The 27,370-nt window shown below is 37.7% G+C and overlaps 2 protein-coding genes across 10 annotated transcripts in view; one reads left to right on the top strand and one right to left on the bottom strand.

Annotated features, from left to right (window-relative positions):
- Positions 1-27,370, top strand: part of NINJ2 (ninjurin 2) — a 512,961-nt gene that overhangs the window by 382,945 nt on the left and 102,646 nt on the right. The gene's annotated exons all lie outside the window — the stretch shown is intronic.
- Positions 1-27,370, bottom strand: part of WNK1 (WNK lysine deficient protein kinase 1) — a 99,615-nt gene that overhangs the window by 45,346 nt on the left and 26,899 nt on the right. For 7 of the 9 annotated variants that reach the window (XM_048942915.1, XM_048942891.1, XM_048942902.1 and 4 more), the window contains exons 2-5: positions 24,188-24,360; positions 19,213-19,433; positions 17,070-17,227; positions 524-612 (exon numbers count right to left, since the gene is read on the bottom strand). In XM_048942915.1, coding sequence (XP_048798872.1) covers positions 524-612; positions 17,070-17,227; positions 19,213-19,433; positions 24,188-24,360 — 641 coding nt within the window. Of the gene's footprint in view, positions 1-523; positions 613-5,094; positions 5,533-17,069; positions 17,228-17,295; positions 17,321-19,212; positions 19,434-24,187; positions 24,361-27,370 lie in introns of those variants that run through there. The other 2 variants (XM_048942944.1, XM_048942950.1) reach the window with 2 other exon arrangements.

The raw sequence follows: 27,370 nt of genomic DNA, 5'->3' as shown, positions 1-27,370 counted from the left end.
TCCATTAATAAACCATTAGAACAGCTACAGATTTTCTGCAATGGTCTAAGCTAATCACTTCAAGCCAAAATAATCTTGCAGAAAATTTGAATGTAAACAAACATCAATAATTTCAAAAATAAAGAGCCCTCAAGATAATTAGCTATAAATGCCAATGGAATCAAGGGGACAGAAAAGGAAAAAAGAAAAACAAAAAACCCAACAGAGCTACAGAGTAAGGAATCCCATTAATCCCATTAACTTGGAAAGATCATCATACGCTATTTCACTGATTAGATCAAAATTTTAGTAAGAACAGTAGAACTTCTGAATAACATGGATGGTTACTACAGGATTTGCACTTTGCCTTGCACTAATGCAGTAAAACAAGTGTTAAATGAGAACCTGCCAGAGAAAGAACCTGCAGAAATAATATTCATTTTCTAACTTGCATCAGATCCCAGTAATTAACTGTATCTAGTATTAACAAGTTACAGATTCAGACAAAAGTAATATCTCTATCAGTACGGGAAAGAAAGCTTACCTTTCGCCTTTGTTTTGCCGAATGCATCCCTCAATAATCTCCTTCACTTCAGGGATCGCTACTTTATCAAAGCTGGCAGGCTTGACACCCTGAAACATACAAATAAGAAGAAAAATCTGGAAGGCTCACTTGACTTAAGTTTTGTTTGTGCAAATATTCACTTACAAACCGACTGTTTTTATTCAACATGTACCTGGGCAGAACTCCCCACTAGTGGAGGTTGTAAGGAAATCTACTCCCAATATTATTGTTCATCTGTTTGCTAGTGACTTTTTCAAACGTGGATTTTTTCCAGCATTTCTTGATTAGACTTCCATGACAGAAGGTTTCAACAGTTAGGTGCCAGGCTATAAGCATAAGCTTACCATGTCATTTTTTTTCTACAGAAGGTATGATGATCAGAGGAAAAAATGTTTCCTATTGAACACTAACGCAAGAACCCGCAAGATTGACTTCAACAGTCTTTAAAGGATTCTGCTGCTTCCCAGAATGTTCCTAACATGCCATTAGATGAAGTAATTTTGGCAGAATGATTTTATGGGAAAAACAATAGCTCACAATGATCAGACTGGATCATTATATAACGTGAATAGTGTTTAAAAAAGAAGAATGGGAAAGGAAAAAAAAAAAAATCTTTACATCTTAGCACTTCTCAAATCTAATAATTTCAAACCACGCTCTTGTATGATTGCTGTTGTGAGTCCAGGAAAGTGAGCTTCACAATACACACCTTTCCAAAAGCCCTTCAAGAATGTATGATAATTCTTTCTTCAGTACATGTTAAAGCCATTGGGGACAGATAGAAATAAAATCTAAGTGCAAGCAACTACTCATTTCAGTCAAGTAACTAGACCATGAGGTTTGACCAGTTGGGAATTCTGCAGAACGCTGCAGACACAGAAAGCCAAACTCCATCACTAAATCATGGCCAAGAGCTCTTTTTCAGGGGGCAAATGTCCAAACCAGCAAGACTTGGCGCTCAGTTTTACTTGATTCAGCCTTTAGCTTCAAATTCTGTATTTTAAGATGGAAGAAAGCAAGGATGGAGCCACCTTGTTCAAATGCTGTTTATGTGATGTGCCCAAACTTTCAAGTCAAACAATCCTGAAAATCAGTATAATTTGATGCACAGTAACATATAGTACTGAGATAGCAACATATAATATTAATTACCACATACACTGGACACATCTGAGCCTGTGTAACTGGTGAATCATAAGTTAAAAAAAATGAAAGAAACAGACTCAAGCACAGATACAAATGAAGAAACAATACAGACAGCATGATCTGCGTCTTAATGAGGAAGTATTTCTCTCAGTGTACCATTAGATATCCCTTCTCACCCAAGTGGAATATGAAAATATAACACTTCTTTACTGTCAGTGCAAAGGAAGCCTTGAAATGTAAAGAGTCAAGTCTCTCAACCAGAGCCTTTGCAGCTGCAGACTTTTATTTAACTGAACGTTGACTTAATACAATAGTAGTTTTTATCTACATTTAGATATTGTTTTTCTTGGCCAAACATGGCAGCATATTGATTTCATGTGTTCACAACTTAAGACATTCCCTACCATGCTCTTCCACGAGAGGGCACAGTTTACTTCAAACATATGCAAAAACAAGACTGGGAGAGCATAGCATCCAGTCTTTCAGTGAAGAACACCAATATTTGTCATTGTGCAAAGGTGCTGTGAATGCATCTGAAATTTGGTGATCACATCCAACATTTGAAGAGAAAGGAGAAGAACCATGGAAAGACACAGATCTTTCCCTTAGTAAAAACCTCCTGTTACAACAACATTCTCAATTTTCTACTTAGAAGCTCTAAAATTTGTCCCTATGACATTTCAGCAATTGAGATTACAGAACTGAGGAGCGTACTGCCACAAGACTAAGATCTGAAACACAGCCTGTCAGCGTACGTTAATTTAACACTAAAAAGCTTCAGTGAAAGTAAGACTTCTGGAGATAAATGCCTCAGCTGATAGGAGGTTTGCCTGAGTACACTACAATACTGTAGCCAGGTCATACCACAACTCTCCCACTTTCCAGCAGGATGCCACAAAGCAATACACTCCGTGAATTTTATTAAACTGCTTTTAGCATTTACTGCTTGCATAGAATGCCTGTGTATTTGTCTCTGCTCATATGGCAGATACACCCATCTTTTAATATGTGGCTGAGCTTAAAATAGTCCCAGGAATTCAGGTTCATATGTGCACAGAATGAAATGCTCACTTATATTCATATATACTCAGATAATCTGTGCAATAGTTATTTGCCTGGCTGTTGTATAGATTTGTATCTAAATTTGCCAGAGAAGTTGTCTAAAATTTAAACTTATTTAATACTCCAAAGCAGCCCAACTTCCAGCCATAGCATCTGCCCACCTGCACGCTCATTTACAGCGGCAGCAGAAGGAAAGTGTCAGATCTGTGGCACTATCTTACTTTAGAAAACCTAAAAACTAAGATGAATATAAGACAAAAAAGCATTAACATAGGGAAACCAGAACATGAGCCTTCTTGGTGACTATTTGACCACATGCTCTCTTCTTTCACAACGCCTGAAGAGAAGTAGCTAAGAAAACGTTTTTAAATCGGGGACTCAGTCTGCTACTCTGTATACCTCTATCCTGAAAGATGTTAAGTAAACGTCCAAAAACTTCAGGACCTTCCATGAGGGCCACCTTATAGTACTCCATTTCGTGAATTAAAAACAAAAACAAAAAAACAGTTAAGAAAAAAGCTCTCCCCAGCCAAGTCTTTCGCCACCATAGCTTCCATAATTCTGAGGTTTCCCTCAGAAAATCTCAGATACATTCACACTGGGACCTAAAACTAGTATAGGATTGGGTGTTCAAGCAGCTGCCTTTCTCAGCTTCTTCCAAAGTCAGTTAGAACTGCCTAACTGGTCAAGAATCCCTTAAACCAAAGTTCAGACTACGCTTAGCTTTGAAAATCAGTTTTTCCTTTCGACTGCCAAAAGTGAAAGCCCACTTCACATAACAAGACAGAAGATGGTATTAATGGTAATCAATAAATCAATGATCCTTTTCTACACAGAGATGTCCTTCCCTTGTAATCATGCTGTCACAGAGAAACCAGAGGGGGACCCTGTGATTCAAATAACCTTCATGTGTCCTTAAAAGCTCATGAGCTGTGCAGCCAGGCATACTTTCATTAGATTCTGAACCCAAAGGCACTGTAGTCCTCACTGTTTCCTGGTTTTAACACTGCACACTTATTGCAAAATGGCCTCATTCACACATTTTCTCCCCAGTCCCCAAATTGCTCAGAAAAATCATAGGACTTTTTTTAATTTATTTGTTCCACTGTCCACTGGAAATTCAATCAGAGTTAAATACCCAAATACTATTATAAACTGTAATTTACAAATTTGTTAAGGAAGTGAAAGGAAGAGCTCTTGCAGACAAAAAACTTGTAACTAGGTATAACAAGTACATTTTCTCAAGCTATTATCTACATCATCATAAACTGACATGGCTGCTGAAAGCAGCAGCATCCTGTTTCTCCATCTCCCATTCCCACATACCTGTCATTTCCTCCCTAAGGCTGGCAAAAGCATTTACACAGCTGCATAATGAACCAGATCATGGTGTTTAGCAGACTTGAAACAAACTCAGCCAAAAAAGCCTGCAGTGGTTTCCAGTGAGACCAAAATCCCCAGCCTGGTTTGCTGCATTGTTGCAGTAGCGCCCACACTTGCACATGGAGTACAAGTGCTGCAGCTGATGTGAGCACAACCGCGTCTCTTGAAAACAATGCTAAGAAAGTAGAACCCACCAAACATTTCAGGAAGGCATCCAAACCTTTACAATGTTGGTGTACATACAGGCAGCGCAAAACACAACTTAGGCAAAGCTGAATGCTTTATTAGTACTTATCTTAGTCTTCATCTTAAGTACAGGAGATTATCACAAGGAAGAGAAGTGAAATGTAAGAAGTTTGTGATTTTAACAGGTTTAAATCAGATTTAAAAAAAAAAAACACACACAACTGAATTTGAAAATTGCAACACCCACATTTGTATGGTTATACGATCCGCTAAAAGCAAGCTCTTTACTCTTAAAAAATTATACATTTTCAAGCTTTTAAACATGAGAACTCCCCTTAACAACTTTTGCCTAGAAGCATGTAGTAGTATTTTACATGACTTAGCACACCAAATAAATGGATAAGTAGATTATCACCTCACTCTAATTCAAAATATACTGACAATATTGCAAGAGGAGGTACAATCAGTGCTTTTTACACCATGAAAATAGTGAACACAATGTCAACATGCTCTGAGAACTTTTTAAAAAATTTTTAAACAGTTCAACGGAGAGCAACACAAATAGGCAATAGCAGGAGCTAAGTGTTCTAGCTACTCTGAACAGGATTTGAATATTCATTAGGAAGTTGGAGGAAAAGTACAATCAAGTTTAAAAGCTAAGGGCATTCTAAGCAAATACAAAGCAGCTCACACTTGTTAATAAATCTGATTCACTACCCCCAAATCCTTTACTGCTCCTATGCAATTTTTCTAGACTTGACATTCTCACCTACCTCTTTAGTGCAATCCTTGTGAGAGCAGCAACAACAGTGGGAATTAACAATTACAAATACGGGACCGACCTCCCTTTTTGTAAAATCCATCAGGAAAAGAGAGACTTGCACACCAGCGTTAGTTGGGTGCGAGTTTCCGATGGGAATCCCTCAAGCTGTGGGTTTAACGCACAGCAGAAGGAAAGCAGACATCGAAGTTAGAAGGGAGCATTGTTTTTTCTTTGACTCCTCTTGTACTCTTCCAAGTGCAGTTCATGAGGCTGCAGAGATTCAAGCTTAATATCGGCTTTTGTCACTCAAATTCTGAATAGAAGTAATGACTATAAGAGGTGAGCTCGTCCTTTCCAGCCTGTCCAGTTGGTCGCAAGGAGGAGGAAGAGAAGGCAGCACAGAAAGCCTTTACTTTCTACTTGTCTCCGCCTCCCCATTGAGCTGCTCTGCCTATTCTCCACCTGTTTTCTGCCATAGTTTAAGGCTGTATGCAGGAACATCACCCAATTCCCCCCCCCAGCTGTGGAATGGGTCAATCAGTAGGTTGTTCTCACCTAACACTGCTTGCACTACTTTTGTACTGTGAAGAGAGCTGCTGTTTCTCCTCTTCTTTCCATGGAGCTAAACAAGTGTAATTACATCTATTAATTTTAATTTAATCCTACAAAAGCAAAACCTGCACAAGGCTATGAAAGAATAGCCCATTTCCTCAGTCAAATTCCATGACCACTGGTAGCATTATCAACTGTTTTATCTGTGGGAATAGGTATTGAAGGTGATGTTCAATCTGCTGGACAAAGTTAAAAAGTTGCATCATTGCCTCTTTTGCATCACTTGCATGAATACAGTCTGCACTGGTATTTCCTACCAATTCTTGCTATACTCCAAACCTAACATGAAGTATTTATTTTTTTTTTGCCCTTGATATCTAGTTTTAAACAGCTACTGTGGAACTTGCTTACTAATAAAATGAGTCGTTCAGAGTTTTCTTGGAAGGACATATGGAGTAAAGGCGAGAAACCTCATACATAACTTTCGAATGCAAAGTGAACAAACAAATCTTAATCAACTAATGAGGAAAATTTAAAATTGAATTTTATTACAGTTCATCAAGAACACTTTTCAGTCCCTCAAAATAGCAGACTTAGTTCCTCAAGTACACCAGAACTATACCAACGCTGTTACACCATGCACCATCAACACTTTCTGATCCTCCACGGGGCATTTTAGAAATCCCTTCCACTAGCTGTAGGGAAACCTGAGAGGCGTCAAGGGACAAGAGGTTCTTAGGGACACTGGTATGTTGAGAGGCCTTCCAACTGCTTAGCTAGAAATTTTATACCCCCGCATCAACAAACTGTTGTTGATTACCTCAGTTTTAACTGCTTATTGGCATTTTCAATAAAGCATGATGGCATTTCACTTGCCATGGCTTATAATTTTGTGTCACCATTACAGTTCCACTCAAACCCAATAGACACTGTGCAGCCAAAGCAAATGTCCTTTCCAAGAATACCATCTAACATTAAGCATATCTGATTAAGGCTGCACTGCACTCTTCTGGGGTGTACGGCATAAAATACAAAGAATATTTGAAGTGTTTCAACTTTTACTATGCACACAGTGTACATGTCTCAGTATAACCATGTTTGCTCGCCTCTTTGCAGTAGTGCTTTAACTGCAGACCTCGAGAGGAATTCTGCTGTAAATGATTAATCATCTCAAATAAAATGTTCAAACTTTGCAGTCCAGAGGCTAATACAATCAGTAGCAAAGTCAAATCTCACAAACAAAGTAATTATAGTCTCCACATTTTCCTTTTGCTAAGTTGTTACTATGCTAGTTTGAGCCGGACCCAAGCTGCCACAAACCATTAATTCTATGAAACTAGATGGAGCATATGATTCCAGTGGAAAACAATCCAGGAATCCTACCTCCTTCCATAGACCCTGAGAAGCCTCCAGGCAATAGCTTATACTGCATTTAAATTGGTTTACCCCACGATCTTCTAAAGGTCACCACTTGCTATTAGTTACTCACCCAGCCCTTAAAACCTACAAGTTTAACTATTTCACCCCCTTTTCCAAGTCTTATCTTAATCCCGTTGTCTGGAAACACTTTCAGATTTAGTTCTTTCCTTATTTCACACAGAGTACACCTATATCCTAATTCTCATCCTAGCTCAAACGAATCTATTCGGAAAAGGAAAATCCCACTCTGCATTTACTCAGGTGATAGAGATACGGGTTGCCTACAGAAGCTATATTTTACTGTTCTTGTTAAACAAGAAGTTATAAAACCTGAGACAGCAGGAAAAAAAAATTAAAATGATACTGCACAGTTAACTGAAGTGAAAATTGAGCTTCTGATGACAGTATTTCCATAGTAATTAATTCTGGACAATTGATAATTCTGTCAAGAATGAAATCTGTAAAGCCTGCAGAATAAGCTCTGCACAAGATCAATATCCTAGCAGAGTAAATAGCATTACTGCAATACAAGCAATAGGAGTAGACAATGGGTTTCAATGGGCTGGTTAGCTCACAAGGCACTATTTAGACCACTGTCTCAGGACAGTTGTGCTCTCTTATAAAGAAAAGCAACGACTGCACATTTTGAACCTGATACCTTTTGAACTTGACTAATCTACCACCACCCAGACCAAAATTCCTCTCTCAACTATTTAAGAAAGCTCTTCATCACTGAAATAGCTCAACCAGTCTGTCTGCAGTCACTAGAACTAGAGATACGACATCCATCTCCTATTATACTGGTGTGCAAGTAATTTAAGTCTCGTGATTCTTAAATTTCCTTGAATCAGCTGTCTTCAACATTTGCTACTGATAAATGTGCACCCAGATTTCACATTCAGTTATGAAGACAATGGAGGCAATGCAGTGTTTATACAGGCTCGGTGGCCGCAACCTGACTGACCAGTTTGGAAATCATTTTCTTTTTCACTTCACCATGCACTCTCAAATAATGAAAATCCTTGAACTGAGGTTTCTTAAGAGAAACGTCTAGTTATTAGCATGAGAGAATCCTTAGTACAAAGAACAGAATGTATTCCTCATCTGACTGTTTATCACTTCTCGCTGTCATCTCCACATCCATCCACAATTAATCTCCAAAGCTGCCAGAGCCTCAATGTTGTTTTTACTTAAAGCCAAGGAATTTAGCATTAAAACTTTACAACTCCATGCACGTGAAGTCTATCCCATTAACAAAGCTCATTTAAGAACTTGAACAAAGACCAGTCTTATCCTAAAGAAATCACTGCCTGCGTTCGTTTCCAAAACCGTCCTATTTGTGATAATATTGAAGTGTATCTTATGCTACCTTACAATTACCACCACGTTGACTAGTTTCCTGGCCTCGCACACAACGTACTTTATAGACTTTTTCCAGATGTGCCAATTCTCTGCTCATTAGCACCTCCAGGTAGGAAAAAACATCAACTTATTTCAAAAGTCAGAAGAATCTGGAGCTGAACATGTTTTTAGTTTAAAAGTAGATGAAGTAATCATAGCACCTCCTGTAACTGCAGCATTCCTCTATAAGGAACAGAAGAAATTACACAGTCCCTAGAAGAGATGACTTAGTAATCAAAAGGCAGAATGCAATTCCTTAGTGCACTGCTGTCAAATGATATAGCTACATGGTAAAATGGGTCTTATTAAAAAATACACAGAACGATGATACAAGTGAGACAACAGTAAGGTCTGAGTAGACAAGAAGGCTAGGCAGAGTTAGAATCATAGAATCATTAAGGTTGGAAAAGACCACTAAGATCATCTAGTCCAACCCATCATTACCAGCCCACTAACCATGTCTTTCAGTGCCACATCTACCCTCTTCTTGAAAACCTTCAAGAACAGTGACTCCATCACTTCCCTAACACTCTGAAGCAGGAATACTGCCTTTGTCAACTGAACAAGAACATGCAATGGTGAGCATTTCAAGCTAGCTGAATGGCCCGTCGTTTTGTTGGGATTTCAGCTCAGAAATGGCTTTCAAGAGAATGGCAACATGCCTAGACACACATCTCAGTGCTATAAATATAGAAATGCCACAGCGACGCAATATTAAAAACAAAAACGTCTCTTCTATTTTCAGTATGGAAAGTGTATTTTTGAAAAAAAAAATCATGTCGTATTAGTCGCATTCTCTGCTTTAATTAGCTACCAATCTGACAGATAAACATCGTCTAACATTCATTCTAAAATCTGAGTACAGCAATAGTAATTCTCAATCCACAGATTAGGTCTAGTGAACTTAAAACTGAATTAAAAAGAACAATTCAACATAACGCTTTTTTCATGGGTCATAAAACCACATTTGCTACCAATATGAGCACTCAGAAAATACCTGTTAAACAAACATAAACCTGAATTTTTGGCCAAGGACAATGTTGCAAACTGCAAAAATAGTGCACAATGCAACAAAAGCCACCATCTCTTTTATTTTCTGACTTACCAGAATTGAAGTTAAAAACTTCTATTTGCGTACCAAAAAGATTCAGTTTCAGATGAGGGTCCTAAAAATGCTGCTATAATAAAAATTTCTGCTATACACAGAAATCTGATAGTGGAAATAGGTGGTATAGTAGAAACATCTCTGAAAGATATTTACCTTAATAAGTCAAAACCTCAGTACTAGAAAGCTCAAAATACCTTCACCAGACAAAGAAACAACAGTCTTTTTATCCTTTGGAATAAAAACATAACGCACAATAAACAACAGAGCTTCTCACACAAACTTTTAAGCTTGGAGTTTCTCTCATCAGAAACAAAGCATCCTGTAGGACTAAAGAAGTGACTGTCCCATGTACACAGCACAGAGGTGAGTCTGCACCTTCAATATTGTGTTCGGTTTTGGGCCCGTCGCTACAAGCATATGGAGTGGCTTGAGTGTGTGCAGAGAACAACGAAGCTGGTGAAGGAGTCACAAGGAGTGACTGAGGGAATTGGGGTTGCTCAGTCTGGAGGCGGCTGAGGGGAGAACTCATTGCTCTCTACAATTTTCTGAAAGGAGGCTGTAAGCTAGGAGAGCACTGACTTATTTTCCTCAAGTGATAAGTGGATAAGACGCATGGAAATGGTCTCTAGTTGCACCAGAAAAGATTTAGGCTGGACATTAAGTACAATTTCTGCATAGAAACTGTGGTCAGGCACTGGAACAGGCTGTCCAGGAAATAGTGGAATCCCCATCCCTGGAAGCATTTAAGAATCACATGGACATATTAAGGGACATGGTTTTGTGACGGGATGGTAGATGAGGCTGATGATAGGACTGAATAATCTTGAAGATCTTTTCCAACCTAGGTGACTCAATGATTCTCTACTTTTGGGAATTAACTACTGTAAAATTTCATTCAGTTTCAGCAACTCTCATATGGGAACAAACAAAAGCATTCCAGTAGACATGCATGCTTGCATGTCACAGCCAGTTCTGGAAACAGCTTTCAGAAACTTGGAGATAACTATATAAGGTTTCTGTAAAAATTTGGTGGAGTTCTAGCTTATGAATCACATAACATCTTTAAATAACTTCTTTTTTCTTTTTTTTCTATTTGGTTTTGAACTCACTCCTCTTCCAAACGATGAAAACTTTCCTGAAGTCATCTTGTTTCCATGCCAGTGCAACTATAGGAATACAGTTGTTAGGACAAGAAATAGCAGCACATCCATTCTTAACATCAGTGCTTTTGACAAGTGGCACAGTGGTGATGAATAACATCAAGGTATCAGACTCTCCCTCTCTGTTCGTTAACAGAAGAGTCACCTTTCCACCGTTTGCTATGTTAAATTTATCTCAGTTAATGTCAGAGCTACATAGATGTCCACACAGGACAACGTTACATATCAGCAACACAATTTTACAAGAATTGATCATTTGGAGTTATTGAACTTTTTTTTTTTAATATACGTTGTTTACTCAGCATATTAGCATTTTTAGAAAGCTGAATAAGCCTACATTTCCAAAGCCTGTAATACAACCAAATCTTAGATTTCCACATTGAAAAAATACATTTGATCTTCATTTTCTGCAGCTCAGCTCAGTTTCTCCCCCATTTTAATTTCTGACTGTTTTGAAATATCTAATTCAAAACTGAGAAACATTCCAAGCTCAGCAGTGAACAATACAGAAGAAACTTTTCACTTCAAACCACATTTTACAATACCAACACTGACATAGGCTGTTGCTTTAGCTGTAATCTAGAAAGCTTTGTTGCTGAATAGTACAAATGCCTCTTAAGACCAACTTGTAAAAGCGATCTCCTTTTAGAAAGCAATTCAGTTGAATGAGCTTTTTTTCTCCTAACTTAAGATCTTCCCTAGCTTTATGTACTGCATAGCATGTTACAGCTCAGTATTTTAGTTTATCCCTGCTGTTTCTCACTTAGCTCACTATTTCTTTAAAAAGATGACTATGAACTAACAGCTTCTTAAGATATTAATGTTTTGAGACCTCGTATTCTTGTTTCATCCCTCATCCATTTTTAAGCCAATGTATTTCTGAACTGATGAGTCAGTGACTGTACTGCTACCCAGAAAGATTCCTCGCTCTTAAAGAGTGCTGTTCAGAATGCTTGCAACTGAGATGAACAGCTATGGAAAACAAGTGGTAGAAGCTTACATGTTGCTTAATCCGTTTAGTGTGATACTGAGGAATAACATCTGTTAGTAAAATCATAGATTTTCCTGCTACTATTTTCCCCACTCAATACTTAGGTGCCTGAGTTTTCTTCTTTCAGTTAACACAGTTACAAGAATTTACCCCTTCTTACTCTGTTTTAATGTGCTTGATTGAAGGTTCATGGATTTTCAGTATAAGCCTTAACAAAAGGCTGCTTGCTTTATTTGTGGGCTCCTGCTCCCTACTTCCCCATCACCTTTCCCATTCAAAAACTTGGTAGAAAAGGTGTCTATCTGTATGAATGAAGCCAAGAAACCAAGTTATTTAAGACAAAAGAACAGAGCTTTATGTACATTAAACAATTTGCATATTGCTTCTAGAAAGTAAAATAGGATATTCATAAATATTCACTAGACAAGTAAAATTAATCACAAGACTAAAGGCTAAGCATTTACATTCGCTATCCCCTTTAGGGAAACAAAAGAGAAGACAGATGGGATGACTTGCCCATTTCATCTCCAGTGAAAATACAGAAAATTCAGTTGATTGAGTTTGGCGATTATGGTGCCTAATTATTAAGTCACTAAAGCCACTGATTTAACCTCAAGTGACCAAACTGCAGCACTTAGTGAGCGACTGGTTCCCAGCCAAGGGAATGACCTTCACTCTAACCAGTAAGCTTTAGTTCCCACAAGTTAGGGAAATTACAGATTTTTAAAGTGGTTAGACACTGCCTGGTCTGGTTACTCATTATGTGCCTTGTTCCCTCAGGTGCTTTTTTAAGCTCTGTACAACCGAGATGAGAAAAGTTGTGCACATTCTGTGGAACATTTCAGTACAGAACATTGTGTTTCATTTTTCAAGTCAAAATGCAAAATGCTGTTGTTTGTTTGTTTTTTTTTTCTTCTCACGCTAAGGCTCAGATAGCAGACATTTGTTTAGAGAAGAGACTGGACTTCTGGTGAAGGAAAAGGTAAGTCTACAACTTCACTTTGTCCAAGTAAATGTGGAGAAAATTAATTATAGAGAACAAGACTCCATCAGGAAAACTTAAAATGTCAAAAAGACTTGTCTGTTCTTAATCTGGCATACATATGCCAGATTTTCAGTACATTTAAAACTGGGGATGGTCTTTATTTGTTTGGAATGAGAACATTGGTTGGTTTGTTCATTTTTTTTTTTTAATAGATGTGTATGTGCGTGATTGAGATAAAGCTGCATAATAAAAATCATTAATTGTTATTCTAGCTGTTGAGACTACTCAGTCACTTAGAAAATGTGTCTGAGACATCTAAGTATTAAAGATTGAGCGAATACGTATTTATGAAAATAATTCCTGTGTTGCAAAAAGCAAGCCTGAAGGAAATTCAGTGTTGAAGTACTCAACATCTATCTGTGAGCTGAGAGCAAACGTAGCAAAAAAAAAAAAAAAAAAAAAAAAAAAAAAGCCAAGAGAGACCAGCCAGCTTTTGAAGCAATCACATGGATTCCATCAGTTGCACCAGAGGCTGAGACAAAGCAGCTGAAGCTAGTGCAGTCATGTCTTCATTGCACTGCTTTCCCAAACAGTCTAAATTAAGAAATCATACTTAAGATGTTTATTCTACAAATACCTGTATTCATTTCAATACACAGATAGCTCATTTCAAAATGTTTCTTGGTTGATGCATATTTCAATAACTTATCGGAAGTCAAGGAAAGAACACCAGTTGACAGGCAGGAAAAGTGTCAGACAGGAAAGTCTGAATTTTACTAAAATTCTATGCCACTTGTGCAAACAAGTAACAGAATTGAGTATCCTGATCACATTTTGTACTAACTACCCATACTGCTTTGTAGGGTTTGCACACTGAAATAATTAATAATAATTATCACCATCACCGGAGCAGGCAACATGACCTTAACAGTTCCATTTATCTTCAACTAAAGGGTTAGGTGTTTTTTTCTTAGGCCAAGTAAGTAGCAATGCATGCCCAGCTGCATCTCTTCAGCCTAAATCACAGGGGAGTTCTTGTTTGTTTTTCTTTGTAAGTAAGATAAAGACATTGCAATTGCTGTGATTTTTAAGTACTGGCTAGTCATTTATTTAGAGCCATTTCCAAAGAACGCTACAGAGCTTCAAAGAAGAAAACACGCTCTTTGTGGAGACCAAGTTGCCACATTATGTTTTGATAAGGAGGGCAGCTGGACTCCCTACACATAAGAGACACAACAAGCAGGTATTTTCTAAAGAAACTGCTAGTAAAAAGGTCTGGATGGAGTTTGCTGGAAAGTGTAGATACGAAAAAGTAAATATGTTGTGTCAAACTTCTCCCAACTTCTTCACCAGAATGGTAAAGCAAAGTTAAGGCCTAAAAACTGTAGAGTTTTTAAACTGAGCTTTTACTCAGTTCTTTTACTGAAAGAATTCTTCTAATCAAAATGAGACAGAAAACCAGTTTAAAACCTAGCACTTATTTCTTGTGCCAGGGAAAACTTGGGCACTTTATTTTTGTTCCTAATAAAAGAGCATTGGGATAGAAATTTCTCAGTGAGAATACAGACAGGATAGACAAACATCCTGGAAACACCAGACTCATCCAGCAGCACTGCTGTTCAAGATGTGAAACAATAACAAATGGCTGGTCACTTCTCATTGCAAGGGCAAACTTCAGATAGTCTTGCTATCTACATCTTTGCTTACCTGACTACATTATTTCATCAGAAAACTGCTTCTAGAAAAAAAAACACTTAAACAGGGAGGGAGAACACAAGTGAGTATTCTGAGCAATCCTGGCAAAGACTTCAAGCCAATGCTGCAGTGTCTGGACATCAGGTAAAGCAATCCTAATCACAAAAGAGTAAGATTCAGACAGCAAGGCAGAGTCAAGGCCATGCTAGAAGCAAAAACAACATATAGACAAGACAGGAGAGAAAAATGCAAGCTAGTCCTGACAGGACACAGCACCTTGGACATTAAGACATCTTCAGGTTTCTGTCCTACGCCATAGCTAGGGTCTAAGCTAACAGACCAGCTGTGCTTTTTACTAAGCACACCAGTAGCTAGAAAGGGGTTGAGGGAAATCAATTCATTTAAATACATTCCTCCTGCACTGAGTGACTGCATGCTTTTATCTTGTTGCCTTTAGAAGTTTCAGTGATTTTTATGCTTTCACATCCATGATCTTTCAATGGCAGACTGCCACTACTGTCTTTACTTCTGGTCTTTGTGCATGCAGCTAGATAAAATCATCCTGTCATTTAAGGCACAGCAAGACCACAGCTCCTACCTCAGAATGTTCCTAAATATTCCTAGGAAAGTAAAGGAAACTGGAGGGTTGAATTGGAAACATTAAACATCTACCACAGACCACAATCACCTTCTAATCCAAGTTAAAAGGAAATGTGTTGGTAAGTACTGCTGGATTCACTCATACACAAAGTCTTCCAATTCCATTCCATAGTTGACAGTTCACCTGTTGACCTTCTAAATACCGAATTTCTTAACAGTCCAACCCCTTGTCCACAAATGTAGATACTGAAAAAATTCCTAAAATATCTTTCAAAATGAAAATAAAAATCTTAAGAGGACAAGAGCAGAAAACTGTAGGGCTCTTTCCATGTTGGTAAAAAGAATATAAAGTGCATTTTATTTCATAACATCATTGTGCTGCTCACATTACAGAAAAAAAAACAGTGAATTCTCCATTATCACTTTAAAAAGATTTATGCTTTATTTCTAGATAACGTTGTATTTTCACTGAAAGTCTTCTTTGAAAACTATTCAACTGTCTGTTTTCAGTTTTGTGGGTTTGTTTGTTTTTAAGCACACTGCTTTGTGGCTATCATACAATTAAAAAAAAACCAGATTTATCAAGATAGCCTTTCATTCTCTGTCTAGAAGCAGAGACACGTACATTCCATTTTGTTTACTTTTCTGCTCTTTGCTCCTTCTGCAATCAAGGAAATCTTTTATTTTCATGTCAAAATGCATTTTAGAGATGTCAAACTGTAGATGAAACAGCAGGAAAAAGTCAACAATTCAATTTGTGAAACATCAGCAGCAAAGTGCAGTAAAAGACGTGTTGGACTGAGCAAACCGTTACCTTTCCCTGCTCCTCATTCACTTAGAAGTTCAACGGCCAACCAAAAACAGTGGGGAGAAAGAAGTATTCAAGTTTGTCAAAGGTACAACACACATGTGGTAAGTAGAACCTCAGTAAGTCTATAATTAAGTTTCAATTTGCTAAGTATTTTGCAGACCAGGAAAAGAATGCTCCTGGAGATTTCCAAGCCTGAGACCATCTATTTCAAAAGATGACTTTCATCACCACGGCCCAGTTCCTAGCAGTTCCTAGCACATTTTAAGCAACAGGGCAGGGTAGTTGCATCAGGTGTCTGTTCTGGCATAAAATACCCATCCATTCTGAAATTATGTTTCTTTGGCTCTAGGCAACATACACAAGCATTGCAAAGGATACCACTAAAAATTGTTTTCATAAGCTACTTTGTTTTCTTTCTCTGATCCAGATAGCCAGCAGATCAGAATGTGCAGTTAATCAACTAGATTTTACTCTTGTTCCTTTTGACTTAGAGGATTACAGTTAGGTTAACCGACATGTCAAAAAGAAAAAAAAAAAAAAAAAGTTAAAAACTTACTCTAGTGGTTGATAAAAAAAAAAAAAAGAAACAGGTATTTTTCCTCTTCTTCCTCCTCCTCCTGTGCCTCCCTCACATTCTCCTTCAAAAAAGCTATCATCTTCTATTTCACCAAGCCTGCCTTAGCAACTCATCCCTTCTAACATAAAGACTCTTTCTTCTCCGTTTGCAGTTGGCAATTATATCTCTCTTACAGCATGAGGCACCAGGAATAAGCACTTATTTTTCCAGACCTAAGCAAATCACTTGTTATTAAATCCTCAAAGCCTCAAAAATAATACACACCAAAAGATTAACTGGAATAATACTTTCTCCAATCTGTAGACAGCTGAAAGTCTTTTTCTCCCTTTGCACATGTGAACAGATGCACTGGCTTTCTCAGAGTAAGTTTTCACTCTCCTAAATAGCCAACCTCACTATTCTTTCCATTCCTTCTCGTCAAGTTTCTCTGTTTTAAATCCTATCCAATATCTTCTTGTATACCAAACAGGCATCAGCACATGCAACATTTTATTTCCACTCACGTATTTTACAAGCTTCTAATGAACCATTTGAGGTAAGTTGAATTGTTTTATTCACTTCCATCCATACTCCTAAACACTCTAATTATTCTCTCCCCCCGCAAACACTTGTACAATGCCATGCCATCCAGCTTTACTCTTTTGCTAGGCTGACAGCCTTAGAGCCAGTAGTGGGGAGGAACTTACACTGGTCACTCGACGGTAGATCTGCGCGGCATTTTGGCACTCAGAATAAGGATACTCAGACGTTGCCATCTCTAGCATACACATCCCAAAAGCATATACATCAACGGATTCATCATATTTCTCCTCATACATCTCGGGGGCCATGAACTCTGGGGTACCTTAAATTAAAAGAACGATTCAGACTCTAAATGTCTCAAAGCGAGCAGAGGCTGCTGGCGTTACTCACCGCAGGAGGAAGTGGATGGGCAGACCTGTGAGACAAAAGAAAGTGGAGGCAAAAAGAAGAGGGAGGAAACCCTTAGTCACTCTGTTTTATCAAACCACTTTGCGAGTCTTCCATTGCAAGGTCTTTATGGAATCAGAATGGCATGAACGGACTGATATAGTTTTCATTTTATGCATGTTAGTGCAAGTACCAAAACAGACTGAATCAGGCATCAAATGGAGGAAAGGGGATAAGAAGAAGGGAAAACAGACTAGCCATAGGCTGCAAACCAAATACTAAGGAGAGTTAAGACACTTACCTTTTCTCCCTGTAAGAAAGGAGGCACATTAAACCTGGTTTCAAGAATTACCTGACCGCCCTCTGCTGCAAAAGAAGTAGTATTGGTAAGAGCCCACAGCTAGTCTCTGTCCTAGTGCTCTCCACCTACTTTTTGAAGTAGAATGGTTCAGGAAAGGCCTTGCAATGAAAAACTCTTTTTGTTAAAAAAATATAAATTTTCATGATAGAAAGTGAAAAGTAATTTTCTGCAAAGGCCACTCACCGGAGCCCTCTTCTTCATATACTTACCTTCTCACCTGCAGTATATTTATAGGCCTACTGCAGATACAGGCATTAGTGAGGAACATCCTACAGTCAAAAAATACTTAGAAATACAGAGAGATTGAGTTACAAGCATAGAGCGTGAGATTCAACAAGTCCCATTTAAATAGTTTGCAGAGAATTTTTGCTCAGAGAAGCATCACAGCATCCCCTCTGTAATCAAAGGGACTGCACTGTATGATCAAAGACGTAAGTTTGATTCTGTAAATTTAAGCACAGAATTACTTCCTGCAAATACCAGAATCAAGATAGTTCTATAAATCAATGAACAGTCACTTTTGTTTTCACAACACAAAATGAAGAGAGAATGTCATTGTAGCCATTTACCCAAAGGCAAACTATGAACATACAAAGGGATAATTTTGTAATGATGTATTTGAAGAAGGGAGCACATTTAAGAAAAAAACTTTTTTTCTTGGACAATGTGTACTTTTCATTTGTACTATTATTTTGACCTGGTTAAGAAGCAGGAAATATTTCAGCAATCACTTTCAAGACAGTTTATGGATATACATCTTTTATCCCGTTTGGGTATCTAATATAGGACTGTTGAGCAATATTACATTTTAGCAAGCTTAGACACTGGAAATAAAAGCAATTTCATTCCTCAAAGCCTATTTGCCCAACTATAAGAACAAAGCTGATAAAACCATTTCTTTAAAGAACTTACAAGAAAACCTGTACTAGATCTATCAATCCAATAGCTTATTTCCTGAAAACGCTCATTAGCGGATACACAAGAACAGAGCAAGTACAAGACAATACTTCCTCAATGCATCCTCCTGACTTAACGTAAAACTGCAGTCCAGAGACTTTCTGGTTAAAACATTATACCCCAGTCCAACTGCAATATATTTTGACTCTTTGATATATCTTAGTTTTTGTTGGCCAATTGTAAGAGATTTAATATTAACAGCTGGTGACAATTGAAAAAATTGGCTGTATAAATTAATGCTTAGCTAAACATCAAGATATTTGTTAGTCACCAAAACCTATTTGCATGTTTCTTGAAGAGATACATAATTCTCATCTTTCATATGCAGTTAAGAATGGTTTTATCAACAGTGTTGCAGAAAACTGTTGGGCAAGGCAATAAATCTATATTCTGAAATACTTTAAGTTACTATACAAATACAAAACACATCATGTCATCTCATCAGGAACTCCACCTGACCTCAAAAGCCAAGAAATCAAGCCTACACATCTTCAAGCTTAGATTGTGTAACTTTGAAACCATATTTTAAAAGGAAAGCTCTTAAGGCTCGAATTCCCAATACATAGACCGGCTCATCAGCCTTCTAAACAGTAGAGACTTACCTATCACACTTTTGGCAAAAGAAGCTCGCTTCAGGGTTGCCAGTCCAAGGTCTCCAATCTTGACTGAACCAGTGGGGCCAGTAATGAAGATGTTGTCACATTTTAAGTCTCTATGAATAATGGGAGGAGTGCGTGTGTGTAGAAATTGTAAGCCTTTCAGTATCTGACGACACCAGCTTCGTAGTACTTTGATTTTCATCACTTTAAATCTTTTCAGGTACCTACAGAAAAATAACAGTACATGAAACAGGCTCCAGTGTCAGCCACTTGTACTACAGAATTAAGTTCTGCTACCAAATAGCAGACTATGCTGTATATTTGCTGTTCTAAAGCGAGAAAGCAGTGGCTAAAGAGACTGAGAAATTTTAACTTCATCTATTTTAAAAAAATACCTCTCCAGTTCAAAAATCAAAGAGCTGAAGATGGATCCCCCTCCAAGAAAGAGAAACTGCCCTATGGAAAATTTCTGCCTACTTCCTTCTAACCACAAGACTATAGTGCTGAAGGTTAAAAAGCAAATTATTAAAATCATTAAATTATTGTATTTATCAAAATATTTTAAAAATAAATAATTTGCATACCAAGTCAACCTAAAGATAATTAAGCACTCAGCTTGCTAAATTTCAAGGCACTGCTTCCCCAACACACAGTTAAAAACTTCTGCATTACATTATCTACTTATTTAAGAGGATTACCTACCCTTCAGTTTATCCCATCATTACTTAAATAGTTAAAATCTTTTCCTTGGTGAACTATTGGGAAGAGGGCAGTAAAGCCACAGATGCTAATAAAGAACAGCCGAGTACAGAGCTGCTGCAGACCACGCAAGAGTTACAAAGTCACCCTACTTATCAATGTTATTCCAACCACTTTGATCAAGGATTCCAGATTACGCTTTGAACCTACATGAAATTTACTTGCTGTCAAGCAAATAAAAAACTCTCAGAGATCACTTCCCTGGTACTGTCCCATATGGGATGTGACTGTCTGAATCTGATCAGATAATACTCACCACTTCAAAACTACGGAGAGGAAAAGAAGATCTTTAAAATGATTATGCTAACAGATTGATGTGGAAAGTACATGCACAGCATCAGCATCCCTTTGCAGGCAAAACATGACCCAGTCTTAACTGTTCTAATATTGCTGCTTTCTCAATGTCAAAAGAGAAAATTCACACAAATAATTGTTTTCCAGTCTTCGTGACACAAGAATGTGATCTTATTCTACTAAACTTTGAGAGCCTAAATGTCACAAGGTGAATGGCCTATTCAAGTGTTTTCCAGCTGTGTATTCTCACACGCTCTCTTCAGGTAGAAGCGTTAGTTTAAAGAAAGAGTTCTTTTCTTCCTTTTTCAAAAGAAAGGGCTGACATGTATTTAGAGAAGGAACTGCTGAAATGGTACACTCTGTACAGCAATAATTTTATTCTTATGTGCCTGAGGTTGGACAAGTTTTATACTGCCACAAGACTGGGTGTAAATTCTGTGACCAGGACGGAGTTCAGCAGCTACATGCTTAAAATCAAGTCAGGTTCAATTATTGAATGGCAGCGTTCAGTCTTCTGCATACCCATAAAATTACTTGCATCAACACCAGCATAAAAACTCCATAATTAAACTCCCGTTACTTTAATTTCTCCACTTTAGAGGAAGACCTGGGAAACAAACTGCTAGCAATAAAAAAACAAAACTGTAAAAGCAGTCAGAACCTAGTTCCAGAAGGAGTCTTGAACCAGACTGTAAAGACGGACAGGGAAAAAGCCAACCCAAGGAAGGAGACAAGCTGAAGGAAGTTCTGGATCGCATCAGCTACCACTTGAATTCTTGCTATTGACACAATCCTCATTCATCACTCTTGAGTCTGTTCCAAAGATCACATGGTAGGGGCACTTCAGTTCAGCATCTGGAATCCCTAATTACATTCTTGGTTTCAAAATATGCTAGTCTACTGCCAGCTTCTCACTGTTAAAGGATCTGGGTCCAACCATCACCCAGCATCCTGCAGCGTTGCTGTAATTTTTCCATAACACAGCCATAAACAAAGTCACACGTCACTTAAGGTAGAAAGTGTTTTAAAATGGAAAAATATATAAATACTTAAAAAATACATGTACAGCCCTATTAGCCTATTAGGCTTTATTTATCCAAGTATTACACATACAGTAACTCAGGTTTGAGAAGACCTCAAAAGGTCTCTAGGCTAAGCTTCTTTTCCACATAGGGTCAGTCAGGAAGTCAGACCAGGTTCATTTGGGCTGTGTCCTGTCAGATCTTGAGCATCTCCAAGGAAGGAGACAGCATACCTCTTGGGGCAACTTGTTCCACTGTCTGACTGTCAAAAAGCTTCTTATTGCACCCAGAAACCAGCTCCCTAGTTTCAGTTAATGCCTGTTACCTCTAATCCTCCTACCCACCAAGCAGCAACAGAAAGAGCCTATGACTTCTTCATAACAGCAGTCTTCCAGTGCCTAAGTCACTCCTAAAGGTTTCCCTTCTTTAGCTCAGTTTTTCCAGCTCATAATCACACAGCAGGTACTTCAACCCCTGCCATCTTGATGACCGCCACTGAACTTCTTCCTAGCTGATCAGCATCATTCTTCTCTATTTAACAGGGTAGTTGTCAATTAAAGATAGGTACTTGATCTTAGCACAGAATACAAGCAAAGATGAGAAAACAAGACTATCCTAATAGTTATCTTCAATAAATAGAGAAAAGTAGGAACTAGAGTTTGATTTCTGTCTCGCAATTTTACGTGTTTGGATTTTTTTAAAACCAGGAAGGCTCACAATCTATCACAGCATCTCATCTCACGGAGCTAAAGAAATTCTACTTAGCAGAAACAGTTATGAAGGCACATGTCCTACCAGAATCATTAATACTTTCATCTGAAGTAGATCAGGAATACACACGACAGTGGCTTTTGAAGTCAGAACTAGAGGCTGAGACTTCAATCAGAAAAATTAAACTGCCATCTTCATTAACAGTGTAATTAAGACTTAAAGTAGACAATTCAATTTTTTCCAATACTTTCTGTTTATATATAATGTTAGAAAGCAAATTCTTACAGTAATTGAGTTGTAAGACATTTAAATTGGTATGTTCCCCAGAAGTGCAGGGACTTTGTGCAATTAAAAGTCTTCCCAGGCAGCATTTTAAAAGGACGAATTCACAATATTACATACACAAATACAATACAACTTCGTGAAAAGATACTTTGGGATAACATTACACATCTCACATTTTGTTTGTTTGTTTTTAATATCAAGTGGCAACAGTGGCTATGTCTCAGAATGTGGAAGATACCACTTGTTTTAAAAGCAAGTAGTATAAACACACTGGATAAATATGGAAGCAATATGCATTCAAACTCCATATGTTAAAAATAAGTGAGCAGTATTGGAATAAAATATAAATGAAATACACATTGATATTAAATTTGGTATTTCAGAAATTTCTCATGTAGTTTACTTGTCAGATATCCAGTGAGGAGCAGAAAAATGAACTAAATTACAAACAAAGTACACAATAGTGAAAAAAATAAAGTGTATTATTTAAACGATAGCCAATTAAAAAGAATATTAAGGTTTTTTTTTCCTAGATAAAAAAAAAGACCTTCATAATTCAGAGTACAAAACAATCTTATGGCTAGTAAATCTTAAGTATTTCTTCCTAGCAAAGCATTATCTTATAGTTATCTGCTTTTACTTTATCTTGCTTATGCCACTGCATAACAAAGCAATCCAAGCATAACAACTGTGAGGGAAAGAACAGAGTGAGAATGAGAGGAAGAGTTATATCCAACCCTATATACACTACTATGAAAATAGATACCTGCAAATAGATGCATCTGTACAAAGCTGTAAAACCTTCATACCGTTCTAAGTACAGGACATAAAGTAACTGATCTATTACTTTATCTGATATACCTTAAACAACCTCAGAAAAGCTCTTCATGGACACATAGATAAAGTTACAACTTCTTTAGTCCTCCAACCCTATTTCAAGAAAGAAACACATCCCTATAAATTACAGCTCAGACTCCCAAGAGCACATTTTCCCTGTTTTAAGCATGCCCATTTGTGGCAATCAACAAATGTTGCAAGAGGAAAAAAGCCACAAGAAGTTCACAGCCTATTTTAACCAAAGTTCCTACACTCTATTCACACATTTAGGATTTAAATGCTAGTCCAAGATTTAAATGGACACCAAATTAAGACTACGACTCACAATCCATGAATTTTAAGTCACGGCAGCTTTATTTCCAGTAATTTAACAGCAACTTGATGTTCCTGAAGAAACTCACATCCGCAAGATTTACAGGGTAAGACAAAAGCATGATTTCAGTTCAACTCCCTCAGCTTTACGTACCACTAGAGGGCCCTCACAGCAGTTTCAATCACTAGTTTCCAACTGGCTTGAAAATAGATCTAGCTTCACTCAATTACTTCACAGGTCAAAACTGTAAATGCTTTCAAGCTTTTCTAAAGTACAACCTCATGAAGTTTTAGCCTAAAAAGATGTATTTTCGGGTGCGCTTTTTATTCCTTCTTTTTACTGATTATTCGTACTGTAGTAACACCCAATGCCTCCCAAGCAAGGTGAATCAATAGGAGCTTCGAACTCTACAAAATACCTCATGCCAAATTGAAGAAGCTCAGGAGGACAACAAAAGGTACAAAAAAGCAGCATACTTACTGAGCTCACAAAAATCATAGACTTCTCCTGCATATGCTTAGTAGGACGTCACAAAGAAGAATCTGACAAGTTTGCTAACATAAAGAATGGTCCATTGTACCCTGCAGTGCTAACAAAACTCTTCTTCAACTCCTTAAACTTCTTAACTCCTCTCTTGCAGGAGTTTAGCCCTCAGTAAAAGGTCTCTGTCCTTAGCTATTTTGAATTATTACCTACTTCAAATGCCCTAATAGTGATAATGCTCATCAAGTGCTTTGACATGCTAGAATTTACTTACGTTTTTAATGTTCCAGATGTCATGAGTTCTGTCACAAGGACAATACATTTTTTTCCTTTGACTGTGGACTCCCAGGAATCGTAGAACCTGACAATATTGGGATGCTGAAGCCCTTTCAGCATCCCAGCTTCCTCTTTGAATCTTTGTCGCTCTGACTTGGATAGTTTCCGATCCTAACAAAAAAGAAAATAAAGCTTTGTTTTATTTCTCAGAGAAACTGCAAATTGAAAAACAGTTGTGTACAGTCATTCAACAAGAATCAGCATCTTTTAAACGCCATTTTGCTGACAGTTACTCATGCAGTAACTTCTCTATTTAGAAGATACTCTATCATAGCTTTCCTTACAGTATGAATGGGGATTATCTCCTAGCGCTATTTCTTCCATCCCTACTCCAAAGGGATTGCTTGACTTGAGGTGGAAAGGGGACAACGTCCTAAAATACTTGTGCATTCAAGGTCAGGCAAAAAGGGATCATTTAAAGCACATATCTCAGATTATAAACACCTATCATCTTCAGTTATTCCTTCAAGCATAGAATCCACACCACTGGTAACAGACTGGATTAATTCTCCATACAGATGATAGAGCAAAAAAAACTAATTTATAGGATGCATTTCCAAAGAAAGACAAATAAATTTGGGTTGGATTTTTTTTTTATTATTTATTTTTATTAAAAGCATGACCTCATGATTGAGCAAGCTTCCTGTAATCTAGCATCAAGGAAAACAAAGACATAATTCACACCAGAGAGACAGCGAGCTTTTGGCCAGAGACAAGTCATGAAAAAGCTTTCCTGGACGATATTGCTGTACTATCTACAGCAACCAACTATCTAATATCTTCAAGATTCTGACCAGCTGACCAGGAATAAACTGCAAATATGAAGAGTCTCCTTGCATCTTTCAGCTGTCAGTTTACCAGTGCATAGTCACACTAGTTTGGCTGATAACTGACATAAATCAGATCCATATGCAGATAGTATGAAAAACAATTCAAGATGGATTCAAAGCCCAGATTTTTACAATCAGTGTTTCTGCCAGCTAATTACAAATAACCAGTGCCCTCTGTCAAATCTTAGCAAAAATGTTAAGGCTACATTTACTTTTCAACTACAAGGCAGTAGAATAAGTACTTAGAGTCTACTCAAACTGTTCACAATTGTCCGCTAATCTGTAATTCCTCTTCCTTTGTGAAGTCAGTGTGTTTTCTCAATACTATTCAGCCATGTTAATATCTAAACCACCCTCTATTCACATAAATTATCGACTTTCTCTAGGAGGCATGGACTACTTCATTTCCAGAGGAAGCCCCAATTTTCAGAAGCGTAGGAATCTTCCAGATCAAATAGGAGAATAGTTCTGAAATTATTTCAGATGTCAGTGCTTTTATGCGTCTATCACTTACCATATATTTATGGTTGTTTAGGAAAACACCAGTTCTTAAGTGCCACAAATTAATCAATAGATATCAAAAGCATTCAATCCCACAACTATTTCCCCCTGCAGAAACTAGTGCTACCACTTCTCCTCACTCCTTCAGAAAGCATACTTGCACAGACAAGTTTTGATAGAATGCGCTTGCAGAAACACTAAGAAAACATGTCAATATTCATGTCTGCTGAGGTTTAGTGGTGTTTTTTGGTTGATTTGGTTTTTATTGAGTTTCTTTAATATGGAAGTAACATTCCCATTTGAGCTCTTACACAGCTAATAGCTTTCCTTTCTTCACAATATACAGCAGCACAAGTTCTGTCCAAGACCAATGTAATCCCGACTGTTACAAGCAGCAGAGATGCAGAAAAGCAGTGAGCTGCTATCAGCACGTCGATCAAAAGATCATACACACATGGTTTAAGAATCTCAATACTTTGAACAGAATGCACAATCACAATAATCATTCTCACAAAGACAACAAAGCAAATTATTCCCAGCCTCTGCTCTTTATCTGTATAATTCATCTGTTTAGCTCTACATCCAATTACTATTTATGGTAATCATAAAACACAGGCCGTAACAATTACTCGTTACATCGCTTAAATTTAGCAATGTAATACAAACACCTGCATTTATTTGTGTACAAAAACTAAATTATAGTTATACACTTGGATTAAGCTTCCTGTATTTTGTGAACTAACAAATATTACTAACCAATTTTAGACTAGACTTGACCTTAAGTTTTCATTTAAACCTGAATACGCCCGATCTCACTTTTAAGGGCCTCTCTGGGCTTCCCCTGTTGCTGTACTTGTGGTGCTGGATAGAAACTAACAAGTGCTAATCACTCTTATCAAGGAGCAGATTCCTAATGGGCATGCCTACTTTGAGTCATTTCTCTTTCTGGTCACATCAATGGTAGCATCATGTTCCTGCAGATGTATCTGTGACGTTTAAAACAGACACTCAACACTTCACTGCTGGCATTAACAGAAGAAAAAAAAAAGTCCAGACAATGACAATATATTAATGCAACACTTCTCTGGAAGCCACAGTGCCCTAATGATCTCAGACAAGTTCGGACACAAATGCAGGCCAACGAACACAAATTGCACCCAGAGAAAACAGCAATATTTCTGCAACCAAGGAAACATCACACCTTTCAGTAGCACTGCAGCAGCCGAAGCTAATTTTGAATAGAGCTGTCAGAAAAGGACAGAAGCCACTTGTTTCATAAGACCAGCAATGTGTACGGCCTTTAACTACCCCAATTTGTAACAGGTATTTATATATCTTTCCTTAAAGGAACACTAGTGCTAGGTAGCATAAAATGCTATATGTACTTGAAAAAGAAAACTAGCACTCAACAATTAGACCTCATGTACAATTACACCAACAAAATTCATCTGTATGCACAATAATTGGTGGTTACACTTGCATAAGCTACCTTCCAACAACACAACTTGCAAACAGCCTACAGGCTAAATGCAAGGAACGTAAGAGTCACCCTTGCTCCCATTCCATCACCATCTCTAAAGAAACAGCAAGAAGTACCATAGTTTATCACTCAAAGTAAGCAATTACCTCTGATTAAATTATATCAAAGGTGAATCAAATAAGATCTGTATCTCCTGCAGCCTTTTTCCTCCCCTCAGCTCGGGGTCTAAGTAGGTACAGAGATGGAAGACATCAGCGTGCATTTGCTGTTTCCAGCAACCAGACCTCACAGCTTGACATTCCAGTATCAC

This window comes from Lagopus muta, chromosome 1 (assembly GCF_023343835.1).
Source record: "Lagopus muta isolate bLagMut1 chromosome 1, bLagMut1 primary, whole genome shotgun sequence".
Taxonomy (NCBI): domain Eukaryota; kingdom Metazoa; phylum Chordata; class Aves; order Galliformes; family Phasianidae; genus Lagopus; species Lagopus muta.
This window is presented reverse-complemented; position numbering and strand designations above follow the sequence as displayed.